Genomic DNA, 17,791 nt, shown 5'->3' on the forward strand with positions numbered 1-17,791 from the left:
GAAAAAGAAGGGGAAAAAAACGATAAATTCAACTTCGATTAAGAATTACATTGAGAAAGTGGACATTTTCTGAAATAGAGGGCGCCAATCATTTGACATAGTACCACTAGCATACAAGTTATCATCCCAGCTAATCTCCGTATTACGTCATAATGATCACACAGACTTTCTCCGGCTGAAAGTGCCGTTTGTGGCACCATATGACCAAAAGAGCTGCTTCTACAAATAGTTGAGTAATACGCAGTTAATTGAGAAAGTAGGGTTCCAGTTACTTTATTGTTATTATGTTCTGTTTTATCGTCAGTTAAATACCAAAATATAAATAGCTAATTCAAGACGTTACAAAATTGTTTATTTTACTATAATCTCACTTTTACATCTTTGTTCACCCTGTTTTGGTGTATGTTTTATGCTGAAATACTACCTGACGGCAGATTTTCCGAAACAATGACAGGAGTGAACACTAAGCTGCAGTTACTTTTTCCTTGCACTTGAGTTGCCTTAATTCTTAATCACAATGCTGTGTAGCATACTGATGATTATAAAGTATTCCTTTCAACAATACGATTCAGACTTTATTGGAATGCACTTGAATGCATCACCTTTCTTTCTCTCTCTCTCTCTCTCTCTCTCTCTCTCTCTCTCTCTCTCTCTCTCTCTCTCTCTCTCTCTCTCTCTCTCTCTCTCTCTCTCTCTCTAGGTATTTGTATGCTGCAGTAAATGCCAGCTGATATCAGAATTCTCCTCCAGCAGCATTGCATGTAGAGGTTGTACAGTCTCATAAAAAGAGATCACATGATCCTATTGTTCTTGTTCTGTGAGGGTGCTTTATTAGAAATTCCTAGTGTGCACGTTTATAGTCATGGAAAGAATACAAATATTACAACTAAAAGGATATACTATCACTCAGCAACAATCCCATGGCCTTTTTTTTTACCAAGAAAACTTTGGTTTAGTTCTCTAGTTTTTACAGATTCAATTTGGTTGATACAAAGTTATTATAATACAGCATTCACATTAACCTTTAACTCAGCTGATCTATTTTTTAAATTAATTTAAATAGCACAGTTAGTTTATTAGTTTATTAGTGATAGGTTATCATGCCTAAGTCACTGCACTGCAATGCATGTGCAGTTGATGAGGTGAAGAAGTGAACTCTCTTGAGGCTTTTTTAGCTAACAAGGGCAACATGAATCCATATAAATACTCAGGGCTACAGGGTAACAAACTTGAGAAAGTATGTGAGTAGATTTGCATCCAATTTAAAATGCTGTATAAATCTATGGTTTCAGTTCATACAAAACAAATATTATCTGAAAATCTTCAAAGGCTTACCTAAGACATGTTTTTCATAGTTCTGCCCGTTATGACTATACAAACCATGAAGAACACTGCCTCTGGTGGCCAATGAAAGAATATTTCACTTTGAAAGGGTGACATGTTTCTTTTTCCTTTTTCAAAGAACTCTCCAAGATCCAAGAAGATAATGCTGATATTAAAAGGAAATGTAAATGCAAATAGTGCATTAGTCTTTTGTTGATGATCATTGTTCTCGAAAATAGAAGTGAATTATTGACCTAGTGATTTAAGAGACATAATTGTACTGAATGCTTATTAGAAATAACCCGATTTATTTTGCACATGAATACACCAAATGGTCATATAAATTCTACCACATATTACAGGCTGCCTTTGAATATTTTAGTTTGAGTCACAGAGTATAATGCTATTGCATTGAGTTGTTATTGAAATTGCAGGTTAGTACATCTTGAATGTTTACTTAAACAATGTACCAGATATTACAATGTGAAAATAATTGTTTCCTCTAGAATCAGTAATGTATTTTGTTCATTAAAAGATTGTTTGTTTCTGAATTTATACTCAATACTTTAATATACTTACTATACTTATTATAAAGCTGGCAGATAATACTTCAGGTATTATTAAGACATTTCACACGGTTTAAACATTAATGTGGTAAGCAAATATTCAGGTGAAGGGTCAAGTGACTCTTTCTTAACCATGTTGAGGCATCAGCCCTTTCAATATAATGTTTTTACTCTTGAGGCTGTGATAATAGAATTTATAATACAAACTGGCCACAGTGCCTGGTTTGGTCCCTGGTTCAAGATAAAGATGGTCTAAAAGATTGTTCTTAAACAAGACACTTAACTTCTCCAACACTGCGCACGTGCAAACAACATAATTTTGATATAATACTACTTTTACTTTATCTAACCCCAGTGTTTGGTCTCTATTAAATTGTTTTTATGGTTCACCCAAGGGGTCGAACTCAGCCGTGGGCTGTTTCTGTAAAACTGGATGATATATCAATCGCCAAATGTATCTTTTATCCATCAAACATTAATTTTGTTTGCTTCTGATCTTTATTAAAACCCAACATCTTAATAGTTTTGAGTGGTAACCCCTTTGACACAAACTATGATTGCACATTTGTTGAAGGTATTTAACTATAAATGAACATAATGCATTGTTATTATTATATTAAGATAATTGTCATGCTTTGTGTGTATGTGTGTGTGTGTATATATATATATGGGTGTGTGTGTGTGTGTGTGTGTGTGTGTGTGTGTGTGTGTGTGTGTGTGTATGTATGAGCAAAAATATATTTAACATGTTTGTAAGCAATTCTGATACATTTAGGAAAGGTTTAGTATGTAAATGTTAATACTATGGAGCTGGTCTCCAGGATAACACTTTGAGTGACATAGTGTGAAACGTTAAATGTTTCTCAAATGCTCACAAAGAACTCAGATTTAGCAGAAATATTTGGCTTGTTAGCAGCCATTAGTAAGGAACTTCCAAATAGGCTCTTGTCTTAAAAAAAAAAAAAAAATAGGAAGGCAACGTTGGGCTATATTATGAAAGTATGAAGAATGTTGGCTCCATCAGTATGCAGATCAGAGCGCGTTGTTTCCATCCGCACCGATGGTAACAAACTGTCTGGTGTGACAGTCTGTCTTTGTCATCATTCCTTCAATATGAAAATAGCTTCAATGAATGAAAGACTAGTTGACTACACGATTCAAACGGTAAATCCTCATCTGCCTCCATGTGTACCCCGGCATTCCCTCAGACAGTTGACTCTTGGCTGAGCTGATAAGTCCTTCTTTATTCCGCTGCCCGCTGCCATAAAAGCGCCGGGAGCTCATTGTGCGGAGTGATCTGATACGGACTACACCCTGCCGCTGCCGCACTACCCTGGCTTTCTTTGCTGCCCTAGCCTTGACGTTGGTTAACGTCTAAGTGTGGGTTAGATTGGAGACTCTGAATTCAGCTGTAGGTTTTTCTTCCGTTTTAGGTGTGTCCTGTTTGGCAACCATACTCCCGAAGCTTTAGGGATTTTTATATAAATAGCACCAATTTCTTGAATATGTCTTGGCAAAGCTACGTGGAAAACCTGATGGCCGATGGCAGCTGTCAGGATAGCGCCATTGTTGGATATACGGACGCCAAATATGTTTGGGCAGCACATGCCGGTGGTATGTTCAACAAAATCACGGTAAGAGGTCAAAATGAGGTGAAGGGAGAGGATATGCTTTAGTTTGACGGTGTTGTGTATGTATCACCCACGCAGGAGCTCGTTGGACTGAATCTTCTTAAACCCGTTCCCGAAATAACGGTCCCGCGCTAGCTCTGCGCTAGCTCTGCGCTAGCTCGTCCATCGGTGGCCTGTCTCGGTAGTTTCCTCCTGAGGAGCCGCTGCGGGATTAGACCTCGTGTCGAGCAATGCGACTTCGCTCATCGTGGCGAGCAACGTTACTTTAACACCCCGAAAACGCTAACGGTCGCTGCCGTTAACCGTTGCCTGTTAAAATGCCCGAGCCCGGTACCGTTATTCTCCCACGCGGGGATGTAAAACCAACGGCGGCTGACTCGAGACAGCGGGCACGCTTTTGTGTGCCTGGCCGCCGTGATTAGCTCCCGTTAAGCCGCTGCTTCCCCGGCTACCTGTGGTTAAGTCTGGCGAAGCATCGGTCAGCCGACGATAAGGGTTTCTCATTATTAACCTGCGCAATCTAACCGCATATTCATTAGTGTTTTTTTTTAAATGGAAATTGCAATGTGTTGTTTATATATTTATTTATTTTATTCATTGAGGGACGACATGAGAGCCAGACCAGTGCATAGACGTCACTTAACGTCCTACTCACTGCAGGGATGTGATGTGGTCAGTCCCAGACATTGTTCTGTTCATACACCTCTGTAATATCACGCTCAGTTTTATACCTAATTATGGTGCGATGGCGGCAGTTTTTTCTCGGTGTATCACTCGTTTTATCGCACATATCGGTTATTTAAATGACTTGTTTTGAACATGTTTAGTTTTGTCGGTTTATATCTAACCTGCATAACAACAGCAAATCCTAATATTTGAGAAGTAAGATGCAACAAATGTTTGGTTTTGTTGCTTGTTATTCAGTTAAATGACTAATATTTTAGATCTAGTTTTACATTTGAAATTGTTTGCATATATTTTTTTTACGACTACTGTGTGGATCTGACACAAAGCAGGTGTTCCTGAAGTAGGGGTATACAATTTAATCAAATTCCCCAAAAGTCATATCGCATGGCCCATCCATGACAATTAATTATCAGGATATAAAAGTTGCAGGGTTATATTTCTCATGTCTAAGCTTATATCTACTGACTTTTTTTTCTTGTTGTGGAATTCATGTTATTTCTAGTGGACATAAGTTAATTTATGTACTTATTAATATTACTTCTTTTCTACTCGCAGGAGTTATGATAATTATGTAACTGGAAGCATGTTTGTTAAATCTGTGAGAGGATCTGAATGACATTGTGCCAATCCTGTGGTTTTGTGGGTTTTTCAGTCTCAAGAAATAGATGTCCTTATCGGTAAGGACAGGGAGAGCTTTTACACCAGCGGTCTCGGTCTGGGCTCAAAGAAGTGTTCAGTCCTCAGAGACAACCTCCTTGATGACGGCGACTGTACAATGGACATCAGGACAAAGAGCGAAGGAGGAGAACCTACATACAATGTCACTGTGGGAAGAGCTGGAAAAGGTAAAAGTATAGTTTTAAAACGGTTTACCTCAAGGTTTTAAAATACTCAGTTTTGTGTAAACATCACAGTGACTTAAATAAGTGTAATCTCACTATCAGGTGTCTGTTTTATTTATATATATATATATATATATATATATATATATATATATATATATATATATATATATATATATATATATATATATATATATAAATAAAAAAACATAAGATGATTTATTCTCCTTGCCAAACATTTGCTGCTCCCAGCTTTTTAAATATGGGGATTCAACGCTTTTTTCTTATCGTTTTTTTTACTGTTGGTAAAAATCGGAAAATGCATGCAACCGTGTTAGTAAACTATGATGGCATCACCAGTGATAATAAAACAATATATTTACTAAATTATTGCTGACTCCTGTTGCTGATACAACCATGCAAATATATCCAGGGTTGTAAACTTTTTACATATCCCCAACTCAATGCTGTACCATCCCACAAATGTTTTCTTGGTTATATCCACTGGCTCATTAGCGTTGAATTACATCTGACTTGCTGTTTAAAACCAAAGTCCACAGAAGCTGACCTGAGCAAACACTGAACTTCTAACACATATACACACGCACACAAACGTAGAATAAGAAGGTGGGCTATTGCACCTTCTTATTCTAAAGCATGCACCGTTTTTGTAATTTATCAAACCTACTCAAAATGCTACTTCACCGGTTTTTGACCCTCTGCCCGAACTTGATATTTGCTAGTTAGCCCGCTTGTGGGTGGGCGGAGCCACGCATCACTAAAGGTGACATTAATGTGTTATGGACGATACAGTGGCTGTGTCGGAAATTGCTCACTGGTTCACTCTGTGACCGTTTCCTGTTTTAAGGATCTTTATTGAGTTATAACTTGCAATGCTCACTTGGAACTCCATGCATTTATGCACGGACAATACACAGTATCAATTTGTAAAGCTACCGGGTAGTGAAATCCCATATTGCCGGGATTTTGTAGCGCAAAATATTTCTGGACTACACATATCTGCTAATGATACTTGGAATGCCGTTCCGTTTTAACTCATTTAAATTTTCCTTAACTGTGTCTTTTCTATCTTCTCTTTCAGTTTTGGTTCTTGTAATGGGCAAGGAAGGGGTTCATGGAGGCGGATTGAATAAGAAGGCTTTCTCGATGGCGAAATACTTGAGGGATTCAGGGTTTTAATGTTTTCAAGCTCATGTAGATGAAATTGAGAGACAAAAAGAAGAGAAAAGAAATATTGCTGTTAAGATGAGTCAAATGTCTTGGAAACTTTTAATAGCAATGAAGAGTGGTAAGATACTGTCACCTTTGTTTCCCCCTTCGTTCTGTAGGGGGAGAAGTTGTTCAATTCTCTTTTTTTTTCCTTGTGTGCTCCAGTATTGGTTTTAGTCATGGGAAAGGAGGAGGTCCATGGTGGAAATCTTAACAACAAAGCACATACAATGGCTGACTACCTGAAGAGGTCTGGATATTAAGTAACCTCTCCACCCATCCATCAACTTAGCAGCCCACTCCCACCCACCACATTGTGTTGGCATTACTTCCAGGATAAGATGGCATTCAATGTTACTTCCCCTCCCCAGTCTAGTTTTATAAACAACCTTTCGTTTGCTTAAATCCTTCCACGCCTCTTTTTTCTTTTTTTTTCTTTTTTTTACTACGTTTCCCCTTAAACATTGTACTTATGTTTTTGGCACTACATTAATGGCATGTTCATTCAAATGTTTATGAACCAAAAGTGTAAAATAAATTGGATCTCTCCTTGTTCGTAAAATTCATTGAGCAACTGGCTAATATTCCAAGGTGAAGTACACATGGAATGGTGGCAATAGTTTTTGCTTTTTAAGCATTACTAAAAAAAAATGCCCAGTGTTTTTTATTTTCTTTCTTTTTTCCATCCGCATGTGGGAATTTAAAAGTTGCATGCAGACCCTCTTAGCAAACAGACCCCTGTCCCATTGCCCTCTCTATCCCTGCGTAATATTCCAGCCAAAACCATCTTCTCTTCTGCTTCCATCTTCAAGTCTTTGAGCCTCTATTAAATAAATGACAATTTCCTCTGACAAAGTCCTGTATGTGTGTACCAGTTCGCCACCCTCAAGCACAATGTCTTTTACCCTCCATCACATGCTTTTGCTATTGTACCTGAATGTGGTCTTAAAAGTTAATGATGTGGTGTTTGGGCTGTTGTTTTGAGTGTAGTGCAAGGTCAGCATTGCTGAGGTCTCAAGATATTGTCATGACACTTCACCACACCCTGGAGTCTCAGTGGACATTCCACCTAATGTGACAGCTCGGTCATTTGTCAGCTTCTGCTATTTGTAAATCTTTCTGTAAATCACTACACACTACACTACACTATTTTACATCTCCCCTTTGGACCAATTGTCAGTATAAAAGGATGATCAGAATTTCTTCATCTTCTTCTGATGGATGATTGTTGGCATCACCTGTTGACTGTAAAACATTAAGACAACTTCAAATGACTGTAAAACATTTAACTGCTTCCTTAGACTTCAACACTACTTAAATCCTCCATTACTAATTGATTTGTTGCTAACTTTATGTCCATTAACCAATAAAACGGCAATGTCCTTTGACTACAGTATGAATGCATTTTGACTGTAAACTGAGGCTGTTGGGCTCCAACACTTTGGAATTATTTGCCTTGTGCTTTAGTCATCGAAGGTGTATTCACAAATTGTCATTGTACGGTACTTAGAAGTATATTTAAAAGAAACAAAATGATGCTGTGTACACTAAACCTATTGAAAATGGTGTTGGTTGGAATAAGAACATTTGTAAGTTGTCTTGTGAAATCCTTCTGAGAATAACTGTATTCTGTGCCATAAAAATCGATCTGATCTGTTGCTACTACGAGTTGGATTTTTGACTGCTGTCCCAGCAAGAAGTAACTTTTAATGGCACTTTCCCAAGGGATATTTTGGCATCAGTAATCTCCAGACTTTGTGGAATATGTACAGAATTAAAACGACAACAAAAAAGTTCGCAATATTTTGTCTTGTTTTTTAATTGGAAATTCCTTCTGCCACAAAATATTTCAAATGCCATGCAATTGATAAGACATCTTGTTTACAGACGGATCAAATAAAAGTTATTCCAACCAGAGTTAAAGCCAATATGTCCTGTCTGTTACCCTGTGAGTATACCATTGAATGTTACCTGTATTAAGAGATTTAAAGGCCATTTAAATTCAGGTATGTTTTTTTTAATGTATTAATGAGCCACATTAAGAACACCGCATACATCTTTCGGGAAAGCTTGGAGTAAATCAGCCACATTTTCAATAGGTAGGAAGCTGTCGTTAGTTATAGGTTAATTAGTTTGAAGGGACTATGCCTTCTCAAATAGTGTCAGATATTTCTTTCAATAATTTGTTGTGAACATTTATTTTTAAATAAAAGTGTAAGTTGTCAGTAACTCTAAGGTTCACGGTGATTGAAGAAAAACAAACATTTCACTAACTAATAACATTTAGACTCAACAATTGGCTTTCGTTAATATGTTCTGCTCAATTTAAACCCTGTAAACACCATGTGCATCATTTTAGATGCTTTTGTATATCTACAAGCTTTATTGTTAAGGATATTTATCTGTTGAGTTGTCTATGTTAAAAACTTAAAAACAAACATACACCCGCCCTTACTTGTTCGATTGGCAACACCTGCTGTGGTGAGGTGTTGGATTAGCAGTAATCAGGACCAGACTTTGAGTGCTCAGGCTTTAACACTACCTGCCTAGAGGAGAGTTCAGCATTTGCTGAAATAATCTGCCCACTTGCAGTACTTTCTCTTTCTTCCAATGGCGTGTAGAGAGAGCAGAGGCAGAACGATTGTATTATGTTTGACACTTTTAGTTGTTGCCAGTTCATTTTGCCATTGTGCTCGATTAACAAAGCTTAAGGCATTAGATAAATTAAGAAGAAACTCAACACTTGACAAAAGTAAATCTGAAGGAATTGATGTGCGCTATGGAAGGCTCATAATAGGGCAAACATCTCTACAAGGTGATAAAGTGAGAGGAACCAAGGCCACAAAGAAGTTCCTGGAGGTTGACAAAGATCATCAAAAGGACATGGGTATGAAATGGTGAAATTATTTTTACAATCCTGCATGAAAAGCCCAACAAAAGTAATTAATCATGATGTTTAACAGTTTTTGACACAAGTTCTGTGTTTTTATTAAACTCCCATTTGCCTTGTTGAATCTGTGTACATTCCTAGGACAGTTAAATAATGGCAGTCCAGCTATGTTAGCTTAAACAAAACCCTATTCTCAATAGGTTGGAGTGAGCCCATGCGACTTCAAGAATGGGGAGATGGCTTTTCAAGCCCAAATTTAAAGCCAGAGAGTGCAGCGGTAGATCGTCTCCTTAAAATGGATCCAAAGGTTGAATGTACGGGAGACTCTATGACACTTCAAATCCAGGACTCCGTTTCTTCCCCTGGATCTCTGTTCTTTGTGGATAGGGGTAAGTTTAGTCTATTGTGGCGTAACACATGTACTACTCCATCACCTATACTGTACACAATACTTGGCAGTATTTGCAGAGTAGTTGCATGCTCTTAAAAAGTAAAACATGTCATTATTTGCGCAGGAAGTCTTCTGCCTCCTCTGCCGCTGTCCAAGTTGCCACCAAGCTGTGGCTACTCAATCAAGTCTACGGCGAGAGATCTGATCGTAGTTGCACCTTATGATGGTTGCTTTGTTGCTCTCAAGGTGGGATACTTATATTCTGAAAGCACTGGTCATTCGAATCCATGTACACTTGGAACATCTTGCTTTCTGGATTTAGGAGGATTGCTACGTTCTCCTTTTGCGATGGTTGGGGTTACCAGTGAGGATGTCATGCCCTTTGATGAGGCAGTCTTCCCCTAACCCTCCGATGGTCTCCTGCCATGCTGAGGGCATGGTTGTGAAAACTGGATGGACTGTATCCACTGCTAAAATTAAAGTGAATTGTAAGTGTTTTTTCTTCATGTTTTTAATATGATAAACACTATCAAATGTACATCCTCTGCCATAAAGGTAGCAAACAAAAGTCGGGATGCTTGTTTTGTGATTCAGTGACTTCGTTAAGTAATTTTTCTGCTACTTCATGACCGTCTGCAGTGAGAAGTTTCTAAAAATAAAGCACAAAGCACACCACCAGCACAATATTTGCTGTGTGACTATATTATGCATCTAAACAGCATTTTGTTGTTCAGTGTTTGCTGTCAGCCAACTTTTGCTGTTTTGTAAATGCACACGTATGTCAAATGTGACATTTAAGTCAAATGTTTTTCTGCTGAACAATGTTAGTTTCCCGTTTTTTGGAACGCTTATTTGGCTATGATGTATTAATTTACAGTGTTTGGTAACTGGGAACCATTGATGAAGGCTTCAACCAGATGTGGGTTCAGTGTAGTTGTACATCCTGAGGGTGTGGTCGTCTCTGTTCGCTATGTACCCTGTCTGGAGAAAAAGGTATGGTACAAATTTTCTTTTGATGATAAAATAGATATTATAATAAACAATTTACCTTTTTTTGTGTGTTTCAGGATGGAATGTACACCCTTGACTTAGCTGGAGAGGGAGAAACTCAAATTTCTTGTCCATCACTGTCACCAGCTCAAACTGAACACGCAAGGCCCACTGATGGTCCGAAACCACAAATTGAAGTGTGTCTCTCCACCCCTTGTTTGATAAATCCGTCACAATCTGCTGCTCCCCAGGGGACCACATTTATAGAAGAACCCTCTGCTGAGTATCCAGTCGCCCAACAGTCCACTGGTCCAGTGAAGCTGTTTTATCCTTATCCATTCTATGTTAAACCACCTAATCCTGACAGTGTGCCGCCTGCACACAATCCTGAACTGGAAACCCCTGGAAATTTGTCACCTACCATACGTGTTCCAAAAGAAGGAGAGCCGCTGCAGCCTGAAGCTCCCCAGAGCCTTGTACAGCAGCCCCTCCATCTCTTCCCTTTCTATCTTCAGCCAAAGCCTGAAATGCCAACTGCTGCTCCAATGCCGCCACAACCTGAAGCCACTCGCTGGCAAGTAGAGCAGCCTCTCTATCCATTCCCTTTCTACCCTCAGCCAGAGCCTGAAAAGCCAACTGCTGCTCCAAGACCTCCACAACCTGAAGCCACTCGCTGGCAAGTAGAGCAGCCTCTCTATCCATTCCCTTTCTACCCTCAGCCACAGCCTGAAATGCCAACTGCTGCTCCAAGTTCTCCTGCTCGGGGTGAAGTACTGCAGCCCCTCTATCCCCTCCCTCTCTACTCTCCACCAGAACCTGAAGAGCCAACTGTTGCTCCAAGGCCTCCAAAGCCTGAAGCCAATTGGTGGCAAGTAGAGCAGCCTCTCTACCCCTTCCCTTTCTACCCTAAGCCAGAGCCTGGAAAGCCAACTGCTGCTCCAAGGCCTTCCACTCGGGGACAAGTCGAGCAAACCCTCTATACCTCCCTCTTCTGCCCTCAGCCAGAGTCTGGAAAGCCAATCGCTGCTCCAAGGTCTCCCACTCTGACCCAAGTAGAGCAACCACTCTATCCCTCCCCCTTCTGCCCCCAGTCAGAGCCTGGAAAGCCAACTGCTGCTCCAAGGTCTCCTGCTCAGGGCGAAGTAGAGCAACCCCTTTACCCCTCTCCCGTCTGCCCTCAGCCAGACACTGAAATGCCAACTGCTGCTCCAAGGTCTCCTGCTCGGGGCCAAGTACTGCAGCTCCTCTATCCTTTCCCTTTCCACTCTGTGCCAGAACCTGAAAAGCCAACTGCTGCTCCAAGGCCTCCACAGACTGAAGTCCCTCAAGGCCAAGTAGAGCTGGCGTTCAACCCCTTCTCTTCTTTACCAAAGCCTGGTGGCATAGTTTTACAAGACACATCTGTGTACTGCTCTCAGTTTTGCCCATCTGGATTTTTGTATTGCTGTCCACAAATTACATATCATCACCATATTCATCAAATTATTCCATTTGGACTTGGCAGTCGAGATGCACCTTCACTCTATCCTGGACCAACGGCAAATTCTGGGTCTGACAATGGCCTGGTCTCTGCTCCACTTCCTCAAGAGCAAATTGAAGCAATGACAACGCAAGCTAGCATGATGTCCACCTCTGCACCCATTTCAACTCTGTCCCTTGAATCTGGAAATGAAGAGAGGCCACAATCTCGACCAGCAGATGGCAACCTTGCTGCACTACCACATACTCAGAGCAAGCCTACAAATACTGACTGGCCAATTTACCCGCCTGTTTCAAATTCTCTATATCTTAATTGGCCATATCTTCAACAATTTGAGGAGCTGCCGAATTTACCACGAAGCGTAGCACCAGCTTCCTATAATGTGCCCTCTAAACCACAGGCTCCAGATAGTAAACCAGGAAATCCTTTGCTGAAATATGAGCTATATAATGTACAGCCCACAGAGCAGCAAAAGGTTCAACTATTGGGTTGGGACATAAATAATCCATATGGCTCTGACATTGACCAATATCTTGAACACCGTATAGAAAAGCAGCAAATGCTTCAAGATGCTCAAGCACAAACTTATGACAAGTCGATGCCCCCAAACACGTCCCAACTGCAGCCATTATTGCGTGGCTCAACGAAATCCACTAATGATGGACCGACTGTGCACTCCTATTCTGAACCAAAGAGTAATGTACTGCTACAGAATGACCCACCAGGTACAGAGTCTAACGGTTACAATGACTCGCCACTGCCTTTCAGTGACCTGATTCATGATTCAAGTTTAACTGCACAAAATCTTGCCACGCATCCCAGTCGTGAACCTCAACATCTTCAGAGTTTAAAGACTCGGCACGAAAAAACCCAACACCCCAAATTGCTGGCTAAAGAAATGTTTATGAAAGACATGCCTAGGCCTGGTGATAAATTGGGTTAATCATTGGTTATCGCTTTGGCTGACCCTCATTTTGGGCCTTTGCCCCAGTGCATGTAATTCCTTGTGTCATTCAAAGATTCCTGGAGGCCCATGACTCCTCTAGGCTCAACCAAAAGATTCCACTTCATGTTCCAGGAAATGCATTTCAACGAAAGGACTATGAAACTGAACCACCTAGCTAATGGTATGTTAAATTGATAGTAAAAAAAAAAACAAACAAGATGTTTTACGCTAGTCTCCGGGACTAACGTGTATCTCTTGCAGGACTGAACCAACCCTTTCAGTGAGAAAGTGGAACTGGGAAGCAGAAATGTCGTCTTCAAAGTGAATAAACGATTGAAACAACTACTTAAGTGTTTTTATTACTATTTTAAATAAGCTGAGAACCTTCAGTTGAGTTTTGGTAACTATCTGAAATGACTGAAGACCTGTGGGAAGGGCTCTTAGGACATTTTTTGTCATTTAGTTTGTCAAGTTGATAACTTTGGTATCTACGTTTTAGATTTAGAATATTTAGAAGGGCAGATGTTTTTTTGGAAAGGTCCATGAGTTTACAGGATGTAATTGCTACGAGTCAACACAAGTGGCAAAAAACACACTGTTTTGATAAGACATGAATGATTAGTAACAGTCCAAAAAAATTGAGTTTTTTTTAAGTATTACTTTAACACATTTAAAGGATGAATGATCAAAAAGGAAAACACAAAGCTTTGACTTGAAAGATTTATTCATCAGCTTCAAATGCAAATCTTGTATCTTCATTTTACAGAAATTGAGTTTTTCCATGTGTAATGAAAGTATGACTGGACAATTTCTAATACGAGATTGGTGTTTTGTAGGAAGTGTATTTGTGGTACATCTCCCTACGGAACAAGATCATTTATTAGTTGGGTACATTGTGTCTGTGGGACCTGAAGGGTCAAAAGAATCTGACCCTTCCTGGGCACACTGGCACAAGAGCAATTGGGTCTGTTTGAGTCGTAAGGGGGTCAACCACTGTAGATGCGGGTGCAGCAGGTACATCTCTTTTCATCACAACAACAGGAACCTCGGCACTGGTTGAGGAATCTAAGTTTGTTCCTGGATCGGCAGCAGCCGCTCCAGCGACAGCCACTGCGGGGGCTACAGGTACCACTTCAGCTGACTCTGCTGATTCGGCAGATAGAAAACCGCTTAGCTGAGGGTCATGAAGAGCTGTCAGTTTGTGGTGCCTCAGACCATGCTTGGCTGACAGGCTGCTTGTGTGTACATGGACCACTGATGGCATGACAGGAGTTGCAGTCATGTTGACATTTGCCGCAGTCATGTTGCCTTTTGCTTCGGGGCTGTTGCTTTCTGATACGGTGCTGTTGGTTTCTGCTACGGTGCTGTTGGTTTCTGCTACGGTGCTGTTGGTTTCTGTTACGTGGCTTTTGGCATCTACAACAGGCATCTGAAATAGTGTATGCATGAGCAGAGGCTTAGGAAAAAACATCTATGGAATTGTGTTATAGTGATTTTATACTTATTTTTGGACAATAAAATGCAGTATTTTACCAGAGTTGAAAACATCTTGCAGTCCACTGTGTGATGGGTGCTTAAACCTTTGGCAGCACAAATACCACGTGTCTGGTGGAGAAAAGACAAAAACATGAACGTCAACTCAAATTATTTAAACCGTTTTAAGATTAGCTTTGGTGACCAGATTGATCATATTCCTATGTTATTTGAAGCTCATAAGCAGGGCTAAAAAATATATACAATACATACAATTTATAAAAAAGGACAACAAAATTGTTTCTTTGTGTACTTACAGCCATGGTGTCATGCAGGGGCTCGCAGGCATCATCAGTGCAAATAGCTTCAACTACAACAAATTCTGCAGAATAGATTGGCCCTCCAGACACAACCTGAAAAATGTTATTGATGTATTTATGTACTGGCAGACACAATTTAAAACATGCAGGTGCATAAAATCTTATGGGGGGGATTGAACTGGACAGTGCCCACCTGTGACGACATCCTCCCAACCTCCACGACAGCATACTTTGCGTCCACAGTCTTGTTATTGAACGTTGCCAAAGATGCATGGACAAAGTCCAGTGCTGCGGTGTCATTTAGGGGAAGGAGGGTAGCGCAGCCAATGCACATGTCCTCTGTTGACTCTGGGTCGTCAGAAAAAAAACACATGTAGGGTGACATTAGTGCGACATCTTCTGAATATATGTGGGTGTCATTTGTTTGAGTCTGTTCAGAAGGTTATACCGTCGGTTTTGCACTTGAAAGCTGTGACAGTCAGAGCTCCGCCAACCTTCCTCAGCACCACATCACAGTCTCCTTCTATTGCCTGATTAGAGATCAAGAATCAGTCCAAATAGCAATCAAGTCAGTCTGTAATGTTTCTATCATTATATAAAATTGTCACTTGGTTGAATTTGTGAAGCTGTGTATTAGAGCGTATGTGTCGTACAGTCTCACCGTTAATATTTTTGGCCTGACTGTGCAGTTGGCCAGAGGTGTGGGATCCAACACATGACAGTCTGTCTCCAGTAGATCAACTTCCAGCACATACGTGTTGCCTCCATCAGGCTAAGGAGAGTCAAAACGATACATGTTTTTAATAATCTTTGAAAATACCCGGCCTCTGACAGTTGTTTAACAGAATGCTATATGTTGTGTTATTGCCACATACAAAGAGGCCCCTAAGGTGAAATACTCTGCTGTCACATTTGCATGAATGATGATGATGCATACGTAGTTTCAAATGAAAATTAGAAAATAAAGAATAGTACAAAAAATAGTTGAAATGTTGTTGTTTTTTTTGTGGCCATGAGGAAATTAAATGTGATTATTTTGTTATGTAGTAAATCCCATGTTCCTGCCTGTTGAAAAAAGGTTAACTACTTGTATACATGTTTTTTTTGCCTACAACTAAACTCACTTGACTTACCGTAGTATAGATCTTGATGTCTTCAATCCTGTTCAGTGCATACTTGTAGCCATGAGTGTGTTGGGCATTCAGGAAATCCTGAGCCACCAGAGCAGCCTCCTCTGCTTCAGGTGAGTCACACTGCGGTCGTACCACATTGATCTGAGCCCATGCCCCCGCCAGTAGTCCCAAAATCAAAGTGATGCCCAGGAAATGCATTTCTGTGAGAGATACTGGCAGACGTTTCAGAGAAGTGAAGCAGTTTAGGGTGGACTGGGCTCGTGCAGCCAGGGTTGTATATATATTGCGCTATAAACAGAAAAACAGAGCCAAGTCAAACACTATGATCATCCCTCCTGACTCCATATGTGACGGATGCTGTTTTAGGATTGCTGCCAAAACAAATGTAAGATGACAGAGCCTGATGTGGAATCAATCCACGGTTCAAATCAGTATTGATTTGCTGTGTTTTATGGCGATACATCGCGAAACAGCTGTGATTTCCTGTTCATAGCTGTGACCACATCTGACGTGGATGTTTCTTGAGTTAAATATCAGAGAAAATATGTGAAGAGCTTCGTGTTCAAACACCTGTATTGCGTAACCGGCAGGAACTCATGGACTCAATGATCTTCTGTAAAGAGGATATTGGCAAACAGGACATAGTTGAGGGGCACTGACTCCCAGTCCTGTCGCTCTTTGCGCTGCTCTTTGACCGTTTGCACAATACACAAGTGTCTCTCTGGGTCAGCCCAGGCTACTAACCAATGATGAAAATAATTACTATGTAAAAAAATACCCACTATGTTTTTTTTTTCTTCACTTTTCTTTTTTTCCACACTATTTGAGGTAACAATATGTTTAATCTGTCCAGAATCATTTGATGGAGTTTCACCCCACTGCAAAATGGTCAATATTGAGACCGTGTCCATTCATGTGTAACTAATTTCAATGACAGTTATCCCCTACATATCCTGGTTATTGGTGCTGTATGGTTCAGCAGACATTTCAAAAATGATAACAAGCTGTCAAACTAAAAATTATCTTTCTTTGAGGTTCAATCAGGTTGTTTGTTTTTGCTCGTAAAACAGACCAAACGAAGACCAAATGACAGTAAATGATAAATAAATACAAACTGCGTATCTGCTTGCTTGCATCCCTGATACACATATACAAAGCTTTAATTAATACCAGATTAAATTATGGTAGTAGAGCATATAGTTCAGCATCATAAACTACACGGAAACAGCTGAATGGTATCCAGAACCGGGCCCTCAGAATTTGTGCTGGTGCAGTAAAAACATCACCGGTAAGTAGAAACAGGAGAAATGTCATTATGTCTTCACAGAAAACAACTGTTGGTTAACTATTGGATAAATCTGAGAAGTTTGTCGTCTTTGACATAGAGCTTATCTCTACTGTCATTTGGCCGATAACTCCTGTGTGGTTACTTAAAGAACCAGAGGTGGACATGGAGTTGCTGAAAGTTAAAATAAGACAAATAAATACTGATCTAGTGAATGAGTTCTTTGACTACATAGGTGAAAAAGACGCAGAGGATGTCCATGTTTTTACAGATAGATTAAAAACAAAACCGATACAGACAGTACAGGAGGTGTGCGTCAGTTCCTAGTCACTTTTTTTGAAGGATTTAAACACACATTGAATTGTCTATGTACACCGTTAAATTGTATGCAATTGTGTTTGGCCTTAGATTCAGTTGGAACAGTACAAACCAGGCAAAGTCCTTATTTGCAGTGACTCCATGTCAGCACTCGCTAGTTTAAAGGCGGGTAAGTCCAATACTCACCAAGATCTGATAGGTGAAATAATGTCAATGCACTCGAGAGCAGTAGAACGAGGCACTGCAATTATATTTATATGGGTACCGGCCCATGTAGGTATCAGAG

The 17,791-nt window shown here is 40.1% G+C and overlaps 2 protein-coding genes and 1 long non-coding RNA gene across 3 annotated transcripts; 2 read left to right on the forward strand and 1 right to left on the reverse strand.

Moving 5' to 3' along the window:
* The first annotated feature begins 3,199 nt into the window (after positions 1-3,199).
* LOC137780094 (profilin-2-like) lies at positions 3,200-6,415 on the forward strand. Its single transcript, XM_068568436.1, has 3 exons — positions 3,200-3,523; positions 4,860-5,052; positions 6,152-6,415. The coding sequence occupies exons 1-3, from the start codon at positions 3,395-3,397 to the stop codon at positions 6,247-6,249; spliced, it is 420 nt and encodes a 139-aa protein (XP_068424537.1). The 5' UTR covers positions 3,200-3,394; the 3' UTR covers positions 6,250-6,415.
* Positions 6,416-9,223: 2,808 nt separating this feature from the next.
* Positions 9,224-13,308, forward strand: LOC137780102 (uncharacterized). Its single transcript, XR_011077106.1, has 6 exons — positions 9,224-9,558; positions 9,685-9,806; positions 9,883-10,048; positions 10,438-10,553; positions 10,628-13,157; positions 13,238-13,308. It is a non-coding gene; the product is annotated as an uncharacterized lncRNA (long non-coding RNA).
* A 376-nt stretch (positions 13,309-13,684) lies between these two features.
* Positions 13,685-16,100, reverse strand: LOC137782254 (alpha-2-HS-glycoprotein-like). Its single transcript, XM_068571466.1, has 7 exons — positions 15,903-16,100; positions 15,431-15,541; positions 15,218-15,299; positions 14,963-15,117; positions 14,767-14,862; positions 14,510-14,581; positions 13,685-14,405 (listed from the first exon to the last, which is right to left on the reverse strand). The coding sequence occupies exons 1-7, from the start codon at positions 16,098-16,100 to the stop codon at positions 13,893-13,895; spliced, it is 1,227 nt and encodes a 408-aa protein (XP_068427567.1). The 3' UTR covers positions 13,685-13,892.
* Between the last annotated feature and the right edge of the window lie 1,691 nt (positions 16,101-17,791).

This window comes from Clinocottus analis, unplaced genomic scaffold, assembly GCF_023055335.1.
Source record: "Clinocottus analis isolate CAN_PGR_092001 unplaced genomic scaffold, fCliAna1.0.p SCAF_11, whole genome shotgun sequence".
NCBI classification, from domain to species: Eukaryota; Metazoa; Chordata; class Actinopteri; order Perciformes; family Cottidae; genus Clinocottus; species Clinocottus analis.

Bases quoted from the DNA above. Each gene is read 5' to 3' on its own strand.
- LOC137780094 (XM_068568436.1), top strand. From the start codon at position 3,395: ATGTCTTGGCAAAGCTACGTGGAAAACCTGATGGCCGATGGCAGCTGT. The intron at 3,524-4,859 runs GTAAGAGGTCAA...TGGGTTTTTCAG, and splicing joins GTATGTTCAACAAAATCACG to TCTCAAGAAATAGATGTCCT. The intron at 5,053-6,151 runs GTAAAAGTATAG...CTTCTCTTTCAG, and splicing joins TGTGGGAAGAGCTGGAAAAG to TTTTGGTTCTTGTAATGGGC.
- LOC137782254 (XM_068571466.1), bottom strand. From the start codon at position 16,100: ATGCATTTCCTGGGCATCACTTTGATTTTGGGACTACTGGCGGGGGCA. The intron at 15,118-15,217 runs GTATAACCTTCT...CTGACGACCCAG, and splicing joins TTTCAAGTGCAAAACCGACG to AGTCAACAGAGGACATGTGC. The intron at 14,863-14,962 runs GTGGGCACTGTC...AACATTTTTCAG, and splicing joins TTGGGAGGATGTCGTCACAG to GTTGTGTCTGGAGGGCCAAT.